This window comes from Aquarana catesbeiana, linkage group LG05 (assembly GCF_042186555.1).
Source record: "Aquarana catesbeiana isolate 2022-GZ linkage group LG05, ASM4218655v1, whole genome shotgun sequence".
Lineage (NCBI taxonomy): Eukaryota > Metazoa > Chordata > Amphibia > Anura > Ranidae > Aquarana > Aquarana catesbeiana.
Window position 1 is genome coordinate 363,772,399 of NC_133328.1, and position 19,293 is coordinate 363,791,691.

Genomic DNA, 19,293 nt, shown 5'->3' on the forward strand with positions numbered 1-19,293 from the left:
TTTGAAGAAAACAGGCTTATAAAATAGTTTACCATTTGCCAATAATAAAAAAAAAATATGTCCCTGGATTTCATTTTAAAAAACTGGTCACCTTACCTTAGAGCCCCTTTATAAGTCAACACTGTCACATGTGTGCCTTCTTAGGCCTGATTCACACCTATGCATCTTTAGTGCTTTTTGCATTTTGCAGATTTGCACTACAGAACGTGTTCCATAGGAAACCATGGTAAATGGACTGTAGTGCAAATATGCAAAATGCAAAAAGCACTAAAAATGCATAGGTGTGAATCAGGCCACAATCGGTTCTGTTTGCACATTTGATATTCCACACAGCAAGATCCATTATTAAAAAAAAAAAAAAAAAAAAACATAAAAGAAGAAAAAATTATACAGAACAGAGAAAAAGTAAGAAATGTGAAATAAATAAACCAAACAGTTTACCTAGAAAAGGCAATTATTATTTTTCCTTTACTGACAGCTTTGTTTCTGGCAGTTCAGTTACTATAAAACGCTGCAGCAGCCATCAATTTTTGCAGTGTATATGTCATTAAAGAGAGCACTTTCTCTAACCTTCAGCACATACTTTTCCAGGCTTTCCCTACATAATTGGTCAAATGATGTAAAGCCACAGAAGTACTTTTTTTACTGTTCCAGACACCCCGTCGTGTACAGAGCCCTGAGGGCTGGTAGGACAGTGACAGAATGAGCACAGAAGAACCATCATGTCATATAACCCACCAGAGGGCCTTATGGTTGGGTACCAGGGCGGGATAGGCACTAGGAAATGATAATATTTTCCCCTATTGACATAATCAGTTTGTGTCTGCTATAATATGGACAGTATCAACACATGTGTAACCTCCACATTTTTTCTCTATACATGAGGAGTTTTCCAGTACATATGAAGTCACAAAAACTTGTGGGGCCCCCAAATACTTTACCACTGTTCCACAGGGAGCTTCACAACTTTCCCAAACTGTCCTTACTCCTTCCCCTTCATGTGCACAGAAAAAAATCCCACAAAGAGGCAATTTCTCATGATTGCCAGTAATTAATGGCCTCTCTATATGAATTAATGCAGGGGAGGAGGGAAGTAAGGAAAAGATAACTGTTAAAAAACGGCAGTCATCCTTAAAGGCAACAAGATATTTCCAGGAAGAAGTGAATGCAAGATAATGTTAGTTGGTTGAACTAGATGCACTTTTTTTACCTGACTGGCTGTATGAGGGGGATTTACTAAAATTGGAGAGTACAAATTCTGGTGCAGTTCTGCGTAGAAACCAATAAGCTTCCAGGTTTTATTGTCAGAGTTTAATTGAATAAGCTGAGGTTAGAAGCTGGTTGGCTACCCTGCAGAGCTGCACCAGATTTTGCACTTTGGTGTTAGTAAATCCACTCCTTAGTGTCTACATAGAACATACATTTCAACCTCATAAGAACTAGTCTTAGGCAATGCTCTTAACTAAAGGTAGAGCTAATCCTATGTAGAGTTTTTACAAATATTTTTTTTGTGTATAACAAGAACTAAATTGTAGGAGTCTGGCTGGTGAAAGCTGATGCTGATGAGAAGAGGGAAGGTAAACAGTAGTTTTATCTATCCTTAGTCATGGTACATCTAGCTGCCATTCTTTGACATTGCTCTCATTTATTGGCAGACCCCATGCCAAGTAGAATTTTGAAGAGCAACACAAGAACTAAGTATACCAGTCTGGCTGGTGAAAGCAGATACTGAAAGGAAGAGGGCAAGTACACAGTTGTTTTATCTCTCCTATTCATGGGACTTTTCCCTGGAATTTTTAGACATTGCTCCCATCTGGGGGCAATTTTCAAAAATACACCTACATTTGTGTATCGCAAAAGCTAAAAAGAAAGATCCAGGCTGGAGAGGGCTGATATTAAACAGAAGGTGGTAAGTACATGAACAGTGTTATCCACCCCAAGCAAAGGACTTTTCCCTGTCACAATCATTAGAACGGTAATAGAATTTTTAATAAGTCCTCTGTGTACCATGTACCTAACAAAGAACAGATCACAATTAAAGGTTACTTTACCCATAAAAGCAGTGAAGTGGTTTATTCGATAAACTGTCCCTGAGTATTAATGTCTATTAGGTGGACTTCCCGACTGGTAGGACTGCGGCTTAGCACAGATGCATCATTTTGACATATAATTCATCAGAGAGCTGCAGATAGTCATCAAGAAACTCCAAAGAGGATAGTTAGTTTTAAAAGAAGAAATATGTACCATTGGGTAGGCATATTTTGAGTGTAAGCATAAGGCCCCTTTCACACTGTCGGACCGTTCAGGTACGCTTGTCAGTTTTGTCGGCGGACCGGAACGGGCGCTCCATGTTAGCCTATGTAGCGACAGATGTCAGCCGTGACATGTCCGCTGACACCCGACCCGGTTCGATCCGCTAAAATCAGACGGATGGGCCTACGTTCGCATCCGTCCCTGGCGTATCGGATCGGGTGAGATCTGATGAAAATGGACATGCTGTCCGTTTTCGTCGATCTCTCCATAGCAACCAGCCGCACTCGACAAGCCCCTCCCCGCTCAGTGAGCAGAGAGGGACCTGTCATCCGCCGGCTCAGCGGAGATCAACGGAGAGATCTCCCGCTGAGCTGGCAGACAGATGCGGACTCCGTGGCAGTGGATCCGCCTTGTGGGAATGAAGCCTAAGATCAGTGACTTGAAATAGAACCAAGGCCACATTATGGAGTTCAAATATTTATATATTCTTAACACGCAGTAATCTAGCTTACACGATCTCACTAACCTCTGTAGCTGATCATTTCTTTTTTCAGTTGAATTCTTTTTGGTACCCCCTCCCATCAGTGACATGGCAGCCTTGTTATCTCAAATGTAAACACAGAGCAGGTGCACTGGAAAAGGGGGAAAGCAAAGTGCTGAGACTCAACTTGAGCGACTTTACCTATTGTCAACGTAACTCTCAAATTATATTTAGCTTATAATAGCTCCAGGCTCCCTCAGATTCCTAGCACCAAACATTCCTGCCAAGGGTGACAGCAACTCAGTTGTTCTACTTAAATCAAGGTTCTTCCTCTTTCTAGAAAGTATGTTCCCAGTTATGTGTACAGTAGTTGATAGCAGACAGAGGAAGCTTTGTGCAGCTTTAAATGTGTAGTACATCACTTTGAGTATAAAAGTTGCAGACCATAATACATATAGCTTTCATACACAGGAACTTTTTCAGATTAAATCGATAAGCTCTATTTTCTTCTCTTATATCTATTTCAGACTCCTTACTGTGACCCAGAAAAACAGTATGCACATTCAGGAAAATGCTGCAGTAAATGCAAACCAGGTTTGTCTTCTACTTATATTACTTTTTGTAGGAGAATTTTGCTATAATTGTCGTTGCGAACCATTTTCCTGCTTCAGAAAAGTTACCTTCCTTTCCCCTGGCCATGCCTCATTTGACCCCCATAGACTTCTGTGAGCCTGTCGCCTGAGCATCTCCTGTACTGGGAGATGGCCCAAAGAGTCTATGGGGATCGATTGTGTAGACATAGCAAGGGAAAGACGATTTTGGCCAGAGGCTGTGAAGATTCCTGTGGGCTGTTTCCATTCAATTCTGATAAATATACTTTAATTTGAGCAGAGGTCAAAGGGAGAATTGTACTTTCTCCTTTATGTGAATAATAAACTTTGAAAAAGCACTACTGATACAACACTACATCTGAAGTGAGATATTTCCTTAATCTTGATGAGTTTTTCTCGGATCTACCAATCGCCGCAGTGCGCATGCGCAAGGTACATCACTAACCTTTTTTGAAAACTCGTCAACTGCCAGGGGTTTCTGTTTTTCTGTCAGGTGCACGCACGTGCATGGGCAGTAGAGCCAACTCATCGAAATCTGCTGCTGGAGAGTCACTGGAAGTGACGTAGCTGGAGATTTTAACGAGTTGGCTATTTCGACAGAACACCAGTACCATTTTGATCTTTGGGCGATTCGGCGTCTGATAAATGTGATCCCAGTGGCGAATTTGACCCCCTCCTCCCGCCACTTCCTGGTCATTCCCGGGTTTACCGCAGCAGTCAGTAAACCCGGAAGCGATCCAATGTCTAGTCAGGAAGTCGAGTGAGGGCAAGATGGCCCGCACTCGGCTCTGTGCCCTTGGAGGACTGGAGCGACCTCTGACATCACTTCTAGTTCTCGGACATAAAGAAATAATTTTTTATCAGTGTCCAAAATTTTTTTTCTTCTTTTTCTTTTTGCTTTTAAAGGTAAACGAGAGATCCGGGCGCCTTGCCCATCATGCTTGTTTCTATTACAAGGCATGTTTACATTCCTTGTAATAAGAATAAAAATGATAAAAAAAAATAAATGGACGGTAAAAAAATAAATATAAAATCGCCCCATCTCTCTGTGCTCACGCACAGAAGTGAACGTATCCGCAAATCGTGCCCACATATGAAAAGCGGTGTTCAAACCACACATGTGAGGTATCGCCATGATCATTAGAGCGAGAGCCATAGTTACAGCACTAGACCTCTGTAACTCTAAACAGGTAACCTGTAAAAAAATGTTTAAGTGTTGCCTATGGAGATTTTTAAGTACCGTAGTTTGTCACCATTCCACGAGCGGGAGCAATTTTAAAGCATAACATGTTAGGTATCTAATTACTCGGCATTATAGCGTCTTTCTCATTATACAAAAAATTGGGGTAATTATTATATGTTTTTTTTTTTATTCATTAAAGTGTATTTTTTCCAAAAAACAAATTGGGCTTGAAAGACTGCTGCGCAAATACAGTGTGACAAAAAAAATTGCAGCATTTGCCATTTTATTCTCTAGGGTTTCTGCTAAAAAAAAAAAATATATATATATATATTTATATATATATATATATATATATATATATATATATATATATATATATCAAATTTAAACAAAAAGTTCCAGAAAAGGCCTGGTCAGCAAATGGATAGAGAAAGAATATTGTATCTTATTTAACATACCTAATGAATGTCAACAAAATCATTCTTTAGATTATTGTTGTTAGAGATGATTCATATTTTCATTAATATACAGTATTTTGGACTAATTAAAAACAAGTGTATTTAGGTCTGATCACTACATATTTGACTGTACTGCATCATACAGTTGCTTCAGAGCCTTTAAAGTAGTGATTCTCAACTAGGGTTTCTCCAAAGGTTGTTAGGGGTTCCTTCAGCATTGAGCAATTTCTGCCTCTCGGATAAGTTCCCACTGACACCATTGATCTTTTTAGCTATCTGTAAGGAGGTGCTTCTTCCCAATGATCACAAGTGTAAGGACCATTCTTCCCACTGACCATCACACTATTGTATCATGAGTTGTAGATTTCTAATTTTTAGCAGGGGTTACCTGAGACCGGAGAACTATTTTAAGGGTTCCTCTCTGTTGAAAAGGTTTAGAAAGACTGCTTTAAAGTATTTAATTTATCTAATTATAAAGCACAGAAGATTTGAGTACATCTAGGACATGAAGCAAAACTTCAGCTAGCCAGCATTTTAGTTCTTGACAGATAAAGGAATCATTTTAAATAAACAGTATACATTTAAAATGATTTACTATATAATTCTATAGTACCATACACACTTTACTAATTACAAAATTGTGTGCAATTGTGAAACATTTATTGTATGACTTGCACTGTACCTAAAAAAAAATGTTTTTATTATTTCAGGAACATATATGACTAAAAGGTGCATCTTCAGTGTGGATACTGTTTGCAGCCCATGTGGCCCTAATGAATACATGAGTGTCTGGAATGATGATTTGAAATGTGCCCTTCATATGGTGTGTGATGCAGGTAAACTGCTGCTATATTGTGTTCTAGTCCCCCAATGTTCTTCTTTTCATTTCTATTTATTGTTCTTTAATTAAGCTCCTGACTATAAATAAGATTGATTGCTAATGCCTTAAAATAGCCTGTGTAAAAATATTATGCCTCGTGCTATTTGATTAGTAAGTTTGCCTAAAGTAGAGGTTTTACCGACCCACCTTGCATAGTTTGTACTTGCAATCATGCTAAAAATCTGGTTTCACCATTGTGTGTTGTGAGAGACTGCTGTACAAGAAAGAGCTGTCACATTACAGCAAACACTTTAATGGTCTGCTTTTGCAGAGTTCTGGAGCATGTAAAGGGTTAAAAGAAGAGTACTGGAGCATGTAAAGGGTTAAAAGCAAGAATGTAAAGCAGGAAATGGTTAGATATATCTATGGCCAATAGTTTTGTTTTTGTTTTTTCATTTTTTTTTTCCTGTCTGTCTTTTTGGAGAATTTTTTTTTACTTCCGGTCTTTAGACAAAACAAGTAAGAGTTAAGACAAAACAAAAAATGAGAGCTAGTCCCCCCAAAGAAAGCATAAGCCTTTGTTGGACAGCTTGCTCGGCGAATGGTTGTCCCCACTGGAAGATTTCTTCTCTTCCTGTTCCACTGACAATTCAAAATGTATTTTCTCTCACTTCCAATCCCAGTGGCTATCGTCATCAGGACAATTATAGAGGGGTGACTCTTCCTAGCAGGAACACAGACAGCAATAAAAACACGACCAGGTTTTTAAATTCTTCCATAATCTATCCAAAACTAAAGAAAAAAAAATTTTCATATATATATATATATATATATATATATATATATATATATATATTTTTTTTAAAGGATTTACTAGCATGATAAGCAGGCCTTATTTATAATTATTCTATTTTTCTGTTTTAATAAAATATGTAGATCTCCCGTATTTATTTTTATAAAATATGTTTTATAAATATTTTCTAGGCATTCTTTTATATGTTAATTCCAGCAAAGAAATGTCATTTGTGTTTGAAAATGTTTCTATGCAGTATTGTTCATTCCTATGTTTCCTAGTCTAATCTGAAAAAAAATCAAGTGAAATGGTTTTATTTTCTTTTAAAAAGAAACCCTGTTAATGTCGGAAGTAACACTTTTAGTAAAATCTTAGTTTGAAATGTTATTGCTAAGAAACAGGCAACCACGGCACCGACTGAATTCTAAATGGAATAATAAGGGAAATGTCACCTCTCTTTGGTTATTATTATTTTCATTTAACAAGCATCCAAAATTACTGAAGTTTCTTAGAAAACGTAATTACAGAACACTTACATTTGCAGTAGAGGGGGACTGCCAGAGAAAGACTCAAATTTGCCTCTAAATGGGGAAACCTCCTGAGGCAATTCTTCTCTGATTATGAATTGTGGAAGTAGTTTATATTTACACATAAACTCTCGATGTCCTTGTTTTTTCAAGAAAAAAAAATTATAAAATTAAATTCTTATTGTATAGAAAATCCACAGTAGAGGGGCACTGCAGTATAGGGGGACTGCTAGAGGAAGACACCAATTTGTTTCTACATGGGAAACCCTCCTAAGGAAAATATTTTCTGATGATGAATGGTGGAAGTAGTTTATATTTACATATAAACTCTCAATGTTCTTGTTTTTCCAAGGAAAAAGTATAAAACTAAATTCTTATTGTATAGAAAACCCACAACTTAAAATGTATTCGGAGAGAGGGCCCTGGACACAACTGGCAGTTATCTCCATACCTGGTGGATGCTGAAAAATTTCTCCTTTTAAAAAAAGTTAAAAATGTAAAAAATATACATGATCATCTGCAATAGCAGACCCACTGCCCCATATTGTACCATTAAATAGTATGACATTCTTAACCAATGAGCTTAAAGTTCAGGAATGGTTCTCATAAATGAAGGGCTGTCACAGGTCCAAGTAATTTATAGACACATTGCAGTAACAAAATTAGACTGTCCATACTAATCATACTGTTTGATATATGTAGCATCCCCCGTGCCCATGGAAGCACAGTGGTAACTTCCAGAACATTTCATCTACAAACAAAAAGTTTCAAAACTTCTGGAAGAGGAGGGTAGAGAGAGACACCAGTACAGAAAAAGCCTTTAAAGCGGATCTTCACCCATTTTTTAAACATCATCTCCATGGCTTCTATAGATAGCACCGAGTTCTATATGGACCTTTTTTTTTTTTTTTTTTTCCCTACCTTACGATATTTGTCTTTTCCTTTGTTCTGTCCCTGCGGCTGTGGGCGGGGACTTTGCGGGTATTTTCATCATTTCCTTTCTTCGGCGCACTGTCTCCTGGGATCTCATGTCATTCATCCCAGGAGACAGTGCGAAGAGCCGCCGTGAAATCTCGCGTGATTTAAACAGGACTGAATTTGCGCTCCGATTTGTGTTTACTGCGCATGCGCGAGATCGGGGCTAGAACGGGCGGTGCATGATGGTCGATCAGCAGCACCGTATCCCAGAAGAGGATGCCTGTGGGCTTCACATGCCCACAGGCAAGATGAAACCCGGCAACAGGAAAAATTATAAGTTTTTTTTATTAAAGAAAACTGAGAGCAGTAAGCTGTAAAACCGGAACAAGTAATTTCAATATTAAAATACATTAAACATTGTCAGTTTGACAAAAAAAAAAAATAAGTGGAGACAGTGAAACCCCGCTTTAAGTCAAATCTCTAAAGCCTTGGTTCTAAAGGTTAACATTTTTCTCTTTAAAATAATAAACACATCGTATTTGCCTGCTCTGTGTAATGGTTTTTCATAGAGCATCCCCTGATCTTCCTCTTCTCAGATCCTCCGCCGACACTTCTGGCTCCTCCCCCTTGCCGAAAGCCCCCAGAACAAGCTGCTTGCTCTAGGGGCACTCATGCATGCTTTCTCCTGAGCCACCTCTGTGTGTCTATGGGACAGACAGAGTGTGGCTCAGTCCCATCCCCTGCTCCCTCCTCACTGGCTGATATTAACAGCAGCCAATGTCTCCCACTGCTCTCCTGCACGTTGCTGAATCGGGGGGAGCTGCACACTGATTTCAGCAATCTGTATCTTACCAAATCTTTCCAGTAGGAGCAGCAGTTGTCTTGATGATGCTTTCCAAGGCTCTCCACAAGTTCCTCACCGATAACCTCATGTGGCAGAGTAACCTCTCCTGGCAGAGTAGTGATACAAACTGGGCAGTGCTACAACCCTGTAGGTTTAATCATATGAAGTGAATCCATGTATCGATGCCCCACTCTCAGCCTCTGCCAGCCAGGGGACACAGGAGATCTTTGCCAGCCAACTTATACAAACCAATTAAAGGAGCCAGCAACTTGATGATCTGCAGTCCTTTCTCTTTATCATTATTAGCAATACAGGGGTAAAACCCCCAGGAACAAACAGTTTCGCGTTTCAGCTTCAAGGAGCCTTACGCATATGAGTAAGGCCCCTTGAGGCTGCAACGCATCAACATTTGTTCTTGGAATTTTTACCTCTGTATTGCTAATATTAAATAAAGAGGACTGCAGATCATCGAGTTGTCGGCTTCTTTAATTGGTTTGTACATGTTGGCTGGCAGAGATCTCCTGCGTCCTTTGGATTTGCATGCAATTCTTAAGAGTCACTTGAAAAAGGCATACAAAGTTTATAAAAAATGTATCTTGTGGATTCTGGCCAAAGCACCTTCTTATGACTCTTTTGTGCATCTGGAGTCACCGCACTAGGGAAATTATACTTCTCAACATAGATCTTCAGAACCAAAGTGAAATCCAGTATTGTTCATCAACCACTTCCCACCGACAGTTCGAGAAATAAGAAAAATGTGGAGGCTGCCTTTGCTTTTCCTTTTCAAAATGCTAGTTGCTTGGCTGACATGCTGCCCCTCTAGCTGCAGGAACTGACCAGAACAAGCATGAATATTTGGTCAGTCATTTGGAAAATACTGTATCCAATGGGTCAGCATTAGGGATGAGCTTCGTGTTCGAGTCGAACCCATGTTCGACTCGAACATCGGCTGTTCGATCGTTCGCCGAATTGCGAACGTTATGGGCCGTTCGCGCTAAATTCGTGTGGCGCGTCACGGCCCATAATTCACTGTGGCATCGCAGTGCATTGCTGGCTGATGATTGGCCAAGCATGCACTATGACCCGCATGCTTGGCCAATCACAGCGCCGTCAGTAGAGAGAGCTGTAATTGGCCAAAGCCAGGGTGGCTTTGGCCAATTATGGCTCAGGGGATTTAGTACACACCCCACACTATATAAGGCCGCCTGCACGGCGGCCCTGTGTAGTGTGTGTTCCGGTGTGCTGAGAGATAGAGAGAGAGAGAGACAGTGTCATTTGATTTGAGTTAGATAGATTAGGCAGAACAGTCAGTCAGTTAGCTGCACTTACAGTGTATTGTGTATATATATGCATCCCAGGTGTTGCATATATATATATACACTGTATTCAGTTTAGCTAGATCCGTTCCTGTTATCTTCTATCTAGACTATTTACATTTAATGCAGTGCGTCCTGCTCACAGTGTTCAGCTAGATCCGTTCCTGCTATTTACATTTAGTGCAGTGCGTCCTGCTCACAGTGTTCAGCTAGATCCGTTCCTGTTATCTTCTAGACTATTTACATTTAGTGCAGTGCGTCCTGCTCACAGTGTTCAGCTAGATCCGTTCCTGTTATCTTCTAGACTATTTACATTTAGTGCAGTGCGTCCTGCTCACAGTGTTCAGCTAGATCCGTTCCTGTTAAATTCCTACTGACAGGCAGGCTTGTCTGGTTACAGTATATAAAGCTACCTGAAGAAAATTACAGGTGTTCTATTTGATCCTATTAGTACCACGGTCAGGCAGCTAGACTATTTACATTTAGTACAGTGCGTCCTGCTCACAGTGTTCAGCTAGATCCGTTCCTGTTATCTTCCTACTGACAGGCAGGCTTGTCTGGTTACAGTATATAAAGCTACCTGAAGAAAATTACAGGTGTTCTATTTGATCCTATTAGTACCACGGTCAGGCAGCTAGACTATTTACATTTAGTACAGTGCGTCCTGCTCACAGTGTTCAGCTAGATCCGTTCCTGTTATCTTCCTACTGACAGGCAGGCTTGTCTGGTTACAGTATATAAAGCTACCTGAAGAAAATTACAGGTGTTCTATTTGATCCTATTAGTACCACGGTCAGGCAGCTAGACTATTTACATTTAGTACAGTGCGTCCTGCTCACAGTGTTCAGCTAGATCCGTTCCTGTTATCTTCCTACTGACAGGCAGGCTTGTCTGGTTACAGTATATAAAGCTACCTGAAGAAAATTACAGGTGTTCTATTTGATCCTATTAGTACCACGGTCAGGCAGCTAGACTATTTACGTTTAGTACAGTGCGTCCTGCTCACAGTGTACAGCTAGATCCGTTCCTGTTATCTTCCTACTGACAGGCAGGCTTGTCTGGTTACAGTATATAAAGCTACCTGAAGAAAATTACAGGTGTTCTATTTGATCCTATTAGTACCACGGTCAGGCAGCTAGACTATTTACATTTAGTACAGTGCGTCCTGCTCACAGTGTTCAGCTAGATCCGTTCCTGTTATCTTCCTACTGACAGGCAGGCTTGTCTGGTTACAGTATATAAAGCTACTTGAAGAAAATTACAGGTGTTCTATCCCAGCTTAGTGCAGCTACAGGCCATTAGTATGTCTGGAAGGCCAAGAAGGAGAGGCAGACAGTCACAAGCCAATAAGAGAGGGCAAGCAGGCTCTGTGTCTAGTGCTGGTCGTGGAGACGGTGCATCCTCATCAGCACGTGGCCATGGGACACGCTTGGCCTTTTTTTCGGCAGCTGGCCGTGTTGAGCCGCAACATGCGGAAGACTTGGTCGAGTGGATGACCAAGCCGTCCTCATCCTCCTCATCCTCTCTCACCCATGCCCAGGGTGCTTTGTCTGGCAAAGCAGCGGCCTCTTCCCTCAGCTCAATGTCATCAGTGACTCCTTCCCTAGCTCCACCATGTCCTCATGAGGATTCCCTCGAACTGTTTGACCACAGTGTTGGGTACATGCTCCAGGAGGATGCTCAGCGTTTGGAAGGCTCTGATGACGATACTGAGCTCGATGAAGGCAGTAACATGAGCACGGACAGAGGGGGTGCCCAAGAAGGACAGCAATCTGGCAGTCATGCTCCCCCTGCTGCAGCATACTGCCAGGTTTGCTCCAGTGATGAGGAGGGAGGGGATGATGAGGTCACTGACTCAACGTGGGTGCCTGATAGGAGAGAGGAGGAGGAGGAGGAGGAGGAGGAGGCGGCGGCACATCACCAACGAGGCAGGATGCCCTCCAGGGGCCAGCCTAAGGGCAGCACATTGACTGCATCACACCCCAAAGCTCCACATGTGCAGGGCGCTGCAGTCTCTGCGCGTTATTCAAAAAGTTCTTTGGTGTGGGCCTTTTTTGAGACGAGTGCATCAGATCGCACCGCTGCTATTTGCAACATATGTCTCAAGCGTATCTCGCGTGGCCAAAACATCTCCCGCTTGGGTACCACATGCTTGACCAGACATATGTTGACCTGCCATGCAGTTCGTTGGCAAGCGTATCTAAAAGACCCACACCAAAGAACAAAGAGGATCTCTCCTTGCTCCTCATCAGCTGAGATTTCCAACCCCACTAGACCTTCAGTCCTCTCTGAGACCTGCAGTGAGAGGAATGAAGGTGTAGAATTAGGTGTGTCACAGCCAAGTACTTGTGGGCAATCTGCTTTTGGTACACCGACGTCAGATTGTACCAGGCAAATTTCCCTGCCCCAGCTGCTGCACCGCCGAAAGAAGTTTGCTCCCAGCCATCCACATGCCCAGCGGTTGAATGCTAGCTTGGCAAAATTGCTAGCACTTCAACTGCTGCCTTTTCAGTTGGTAGACTCTGCCCCCTTCCGTGAGTTTGTGGAATGTGCGGTTCCTCAGTGGCAGGTACCCAAACGCCACTTTTTCTCACGGAAGGCGATTCTGGCTCTCTACCGGCATGTGGAAGGCAATGTCCATGCCTCGCTGGACAGGGCGGTCAGCGGTAAGGTGCATATTACCGCTGACTCATGGTCCAGCAGGCATGGACAGGGACGTTACCTAAGTTTCACGGCGCATTGGGTGACTCTGCTGGCAGCTGGGAAGGATGCAGGACAAGGTGCAGTAGTGTTGGAGGTTGTTCCGCCACCACGCCTCCAAAATGCTGATTGTGACACACCTCTCTCCTCCACCCCCTCCTCTTCTTCTTCCTCCATGGCCTCTTCCTCGGAACCAGCGGTGCTCTGTAGGCGTTCAAGGGGCTACGCAAGTACGCAGGCCAAAAGATGCCATGCGGTGCTTGAGCTGGTGTGCTTGGGGGACAGGAGCCACACTGGGGCAGAGGTTTTGTCAGCTCTGCAGGGGCAGGTTCAGAGGTGGTTGACGCCACGCCAACTTAAGGCAGGAATGGTGGTTTGCGACAATGGCACCAACCTCCTCTCTGCCCTCCGACAGGGACAAATGACCCATGTGCCCTGTTTGGCTCACGTCCTTAACTTGGTGGTGCAGCGGTTCTTGGGCAGGTACCCGGGCTTACAGGATGTCCTGAGGCAGGCCAGGAAAGTCTGTGTGCATTTCCGCCGGTCATATAATGCCAGTGCTCGGCTGACAGACCTCCAAAAGGAGTTTAACCTGCCCAAGAACCGCCTAATCTGTGACATGCCCACCAGGTGGAACTCAACGTTGGCCATGCTGCAGCGGCTGCACACGCAGCAGAGGGCCATCAATGAGTACCTGTGCGACTATGGCACCAGGACAGGGTCAGGGGAGCTTGGTTTTTTTTCCCCACGCCAGTGGGCCATGATCAGGGATGCATGCACTGTCCTGTCACCATTCGAGGAGGCCACGAGGATGGTCAGCAGTGACAGTGCATGCATCAGTGACACTGTCCCCCTTGTCCACCTGTTGGAGCACACGCTGCGTGGAATAATGGACAGGGCACTTGAGGCAGAACAGAGGCAGGAAGAGGAGGACTTCCTTAGCTCTCAAGGCCCCCTTTATCCAGACAGTGTTCCTGCGTGCCCGCCGATCACACAGGAAGAGGAAGAGGAGGAGGAGGAAGATTGTGTCAGTATGGAGGTGGAGCCTGGCACTCAGCATCAGCAGCAGTCTTTAAGGGATCAGTCCCAAGAAACACATGGACTTGTACGTGGCTGGGAGGAGGTGGCTGCGGACCATGTCGTTCTTAGTGACCCAGAGGACTCCGGACCGAATGCCTCAGCAAACCTACGCTGCATGGCCTCCCTGATCCTGCAAAGCCTGCGTAAGGATCCTCGTATTCGTGGTATCAAGGAGAAGGACCAATACTGGCTGGCAACCCTCCTTGATCCACGTTACAAGGGTAAGGTTGCGGACCTTATCTTGCCATCGCAGAGGGAGCAGAGGATGAAACATCTTCGGGAGGCCTTGCAGAAAGGTCTGTGCAACGCGTTCCCAGAGACTGGGAGGTTACAAACTCCTGTTTCTGGACAACGTGTTGCTGAGGCTTCGGTCAGTCAAAGAAGGAGCGGTGGAGAAGGTGGCCGTCTGACCGATGCGTTCAGACAATTTTTTGGTCCGCAGCCCCAAGGTATGATCGGTTCCAGCAACCATCGCCAGCGTCTGTTTTACATGGTGCAGGAATACCTAGGGGCAAGATCAGACTTGGACACCTTTCCCACCGAAAATCCTCTGGGTTACTGGGTCTTGAGGATGGATCACTGGCCAGAGCTTGCACAGTATGCAATTGAGCTACTGGCCTGTCCTGCATCCAGCGTTCTTTCGGAACGCACATTCAGTGCTGCTGGAGGCGTGGTAACCGATCACAGGGTGCGTCTGTCCACCGACTCGGTCGATCGGCTGACCTTCATAAAAATGAATGAGTCTTGGATCACCACCAGCTACCAAGCACCTGATGCTGATGTAACCGAATAATTTTTTTTGAAATCTCAGATCCCTTCAAAGACTGCCTATGCTGATGCTGAGTGACTATCCCTGAGTAATTATCCTCTTCCTCCTCAATCATCACGCTGATAGCTTGTAAGAACATTTTTGGTTCTGGGCGCCACCACCAGTGCCTAAGGCACAATTTTCAGCCCCTGTTTAACAGGGGCGTGTAATTACAATTTTTGATGTAATACTTTGCAGCAGGGCTCGTTCCTGCATTCCAACTAGAGTGTCTGTGAGGGGTTGCAGTGTTGTGGCACCAGCACCAGTGCCTAAGGCCCAATTTTTCTGCCCCTGTCTAACAGGGGCGTGTAATTACAATTTTTGATGCAATACTTTGCAGCAGGGCTCGTTCCTGCGTTCCAACTAGAGTGTCTGTGAGGGGTTGCAGTGTTGTGGCACCAGCACCAGTGCCTAAGGCCCAATTTTTCTGCCCCTGTCTAACAGGGGCATGTAATTACAATTTTTGATGCAATACTTTGCAGCAGGGCTCGTTCCTGCGTTCCAACTAGAGTGTCTGTGAGGGGTTGCAGTGTTGTGGCACCAGCACCAGTGCCTAAGGCCTAATTTTTCAGCTCCTGTTCAACAGGGGCATGTAATTACAATTCTTGATCTAATATTTCACAGCAGGGCCCTGTGAGGGCTTACAGTGTTGTGGCCACAGCAACACCTAAGGCCCAAATTTCTGCTGAGTATATAGGGCAGGACCCTACTTTCAAACATCTAACTTACAAACGACTCCTACTTGCAAACGGAAGGAGACAACAGGAAGTGAGATGAAATCTACCCCTAGGAAGGGAAATTCTTTCCTGTAAGAGTTAATATGGGAAAACAATTTCTCCTTTCCACTGATGCTTTCCAATCCTTGTTCCACAAAAAAACCCAAATTTTCAAAAAACATTTTTCATTGGGACAAAAAAGTGAGGTGAAATCTTCTGAAGAGGAGGAAAGACAGCAAAACAAATGTCACAGGGGTGATAACCCTTCCCTATGTTTTCCAAAAAGCTTAGAAAAGATTTTTTGGCTGGAGCTAAACACGTTAAAAATGTTCAAAATTACAAACAGATTCTACTTAACAACAAACCTACAGTCCCTGTCTTGTTTGCACCGCCTGTATACTGCTGTTCAGAGTATATAGGGCCTGGTGGCCCCACACCTTTCCTTATTTTAATTTGGGTGCGGGGTTCCCCTTAATATCCATACAAGACCCAAAGGGCCTGGTAATGGACTGGGGGGTACCCATGCCGTTTGTCTCACTGATTTTCATCCATATTGCCATGACCCGACATGACATTAAACCCGCAAGCAGTTTTAAATGAGATTTTTTCCTTTAAAAATGACATTTGGTGCAGGGACTGTTCTAAACATGGGAAACACGCGTCACTTTACAGGCATACTATAGACACCCCCCAGGTACGATATTTAAAGGAATATTTCACTTTTTTTTTTTTTACTTTAAGCATCATTAAAATCACTGCTCCCGAAAAAACGGCCGTTTTTAAAAGTTTTTTTTGCATTGATACATGTCCCCTGGGGTAGGACCCGGGTCCCCAAACCCTTTTTAGGACAATACCATGCAAATTAGCCTTTAAAATGAGCACTTTTGATTTCGAACGTTCGAGTCCCATAGACGTCAATGGGGTTCTAACGTTCGTGCGAACTTTCGGTCCGTTCGCGGGTTCTGGTGCGAACCGAACCGGGGGGTGTTCGGCTCATCCCTAGTCAGCATATTAGCCAGCCAACTATCATATTTTATCATGGCAGGTTTTGTTTAATGCAGTAGTATAGAAGAAAGATTTACCGTATATAAATATACTTTACCAGTGAAAAATTAATGGTTAGTTCAGAATGATAAAAGACAGAAAGCCACCCTAATTTTTCAAAAATTTGTTTATTTCTTTTCTTCACATTGACAACATCTGGATGCCATATGTAAAATCATTTAGGATCATACAATCAGTATGTTTAATGCAAATGATCTGTACTGGAATTTGTACAGAGCAAAACACAATATAGTTAACACAAAAGCCATTCTGCTATCTCTAAAATTTTACATTGTTAGAATTGAAGGAAACCTGTAGTGAGGAAGTATGGAGGATGCGATTAGTCATCTCTTCTTCTGGAAATACCAGTTCCCTGGTTGTCATGCTTATCCTTAGGCTTCAGCTCTTTCTGAGTAATTTATTTAAAACAAGTACCTATGCAGATTTAGGAGTCCTGAATTCCCTTTTGACTATCCTGATCAACATTTTTGTTTCATCTCTGTTTTAAATTATCGAAGGCACAGTTAGGCTCCTAGCATTTTTCAAGGAGGTAAGCAGTAGTAGCCTCTGTATTTTGCTATGTATTGTATACCTGTTGCTTAATCCTTTGTAGGCTGTACAATAAATTCAGCCTGGTCTGCAGGCCTTCATAACATGTGTCCTTATATGTTTCCTTCTTATAGGAAAAGCCCTGCAGGTGCTTCACAATGGGAACAGCACTTATCCTCGAGAATGTGTATGCATTGACGGACACCATTTTTATAGCAATGAAGAAATATGCATGGAAAATACAAACTGTCCTCCTGGCTTTGGAGTACAGACCCCAGGTAATTATTTATTAACTCTCCAGCCAGACTATGAAACGGCCCTTTAGATCTGATTGTAGAGAGGCACAACTAAAAGCCCAAGGACAAAATTACATTTGGAGCCCCCTTATAACTATGCAGAGACTTTTAACGGGTCCTTTTCTGACCTTGTGCACCTGTACAATAAACATGAGTATATTGTTACCTAGTTCACATATTATAAGCCTACTGTGTAGATACAAACAGCAAATGCAAAGTGATGTGAAGGAAGGAGAAATGCTGGTTTATTCTGTACAGAATGAAATTTTAGCACACGATTGCTACACATGGTATCAGTTACAGTGACATTTAGACCTAGGGAGTCTTAAACTTCAGGGGTCCTCAACATAGACATTAGATTATATGACAAATAAACAAAATTGAATTTAAAATGAATAATATATTTGTTCTAAAAAAGTGAGGTTCCAAAAAAAAGACACTTCTCTGATTTGATTTGATTTTATTGACTGTAAGATTACACAGGTAATTGGAACTGGCAAGTCCTACATCACAGTTATGCATCACACTGCAATATTTGAAAAAGTATTTCTTCCTGTAATTAGCATCTGCAAAATCTTTAACTTAAGCTGGCCATAGATGGAACAAATCTCGACCAGTTCAGCGGGGACAGTCCTAGATTCAATCCATCTTTAGTAGGCAGTAGGGACGGGCGGAACCCCCCCCCCCCAGTTCGGTTCACACCAGAGCATCTCGAACAGGCAAAAAGTTCTATTGAACATGCAAACCCTATTAAAGTCTATGGGACATGAACATGAAAAATCAAAAGTCCTCATTTTAAAGGCTTATATGCAAATAATTTCCATAAAAAGTGTATGGGGACCTGGGTACTGCCCTAGGGGACATAAAAAAATGCAAAAAAAAAAAGTCTATGAAAGGAACGTTATTAACCACTTGCTTACTGGGCACTTAAACCCCCCTCCTGTCCAGACCAATTTTCAGCTTTCAGCGCTGATGCACTTTGAATGACAATTGCGCGGTCATACAACACTGTACCCAAATGAAATTTTTATCATTTTTTTCCCACAAATAGAGCTTTCTTTTGGTGGTATTTGATCACATCTGCGGTTTTTATTTTTTGTTAAAAAATTTTTTAAAAGACCAAATTAAAAAAAAAAAAAAAAAAAAATTTTTTTATATTGTTATACAATTTTGCAAACAGGTAATTTTTCTCCTTCATTGATGTACGCTGATGAGGCTGCACTGATGGGCACTGATGGGCTGCACTGATGGGCACCGATGGGCTGCACTGATAGGCACCGATGGGCTACATTGATGGGCACCGATAAGGCGGCACTGGTGGGCACTGATAGGCGGCACTGGTGGGCACTGAGAGGTGACACTGAGAGGTGACACTGGTGTGTGGCACTAATGGGTACTGATAGGTGGCACTGGTGGGCACTGAGAAGTGGCACTAATAGGTGGCACTGATAGCTGGCAGTGATGGGCACTGATAGGTGGCAGTGATGGGCACTGATGGGTGAGCACTTATCGGCACTGGTAGGTCGCAGTGATAAGCAGCACTGCTAGGTGGCACTGATGAGGCACTTATTGGCATCACTAGTGGGCATTGATAGGTGGCATTTGTGGGAATTGATAGGTGGCACTCATGGGCATTGTTAGGTGGCACTGGTGGGCACTGTGGGCACTGGCAGGTGGAACTGGCAGGTGGCACTGGCAGGCAGTAATTGTGGGCACAGATTAGGCAAATGTGCCTCCTTCCTCTTCGGGACCGATGTCCCTTGCACATAAGCCGGTGATCGGCTTTTTTTCTCCTCATGCTGTCAAAACCGATTACCGAGCTTTTGTTTACATCACTTGATCAGCTGTCATTGGCTGACAGCTGATCACGTGGTAAGGGGCCAGGATTGGCCCCTT

The 19,293-nt window shown here is 43.0% G+C and overlaps 1 protein-coding gene across 1 annotated transcript in view; it reads left to right on the forward strand.

Moving 5' to 3' along the window:
• Positions 1–19,293, forward strand: part of TNFRSF11A (TNF receptor superfamily member 11a) — a 152,451-nt gene that overhangs the window by 87,036 nt on the left and 46,122 nt on the right. The window contains exons 2-4 of the mRNA XM_073630913.1: positions 3,262–3,328; positions 5,697–5,822; positions 17,236–17,379. Coding sequence (XP_073487014.1) covers positions 3,262–3,328; positions 5,697–5,822; positions 17,236–17,379 — 337 coding nt within the window. The remainder of the gene's footprint in view (positions 1–3,261; positions 3,329–5,696; positions 5,823–17,235; positions 17,380–19,293) is intronic.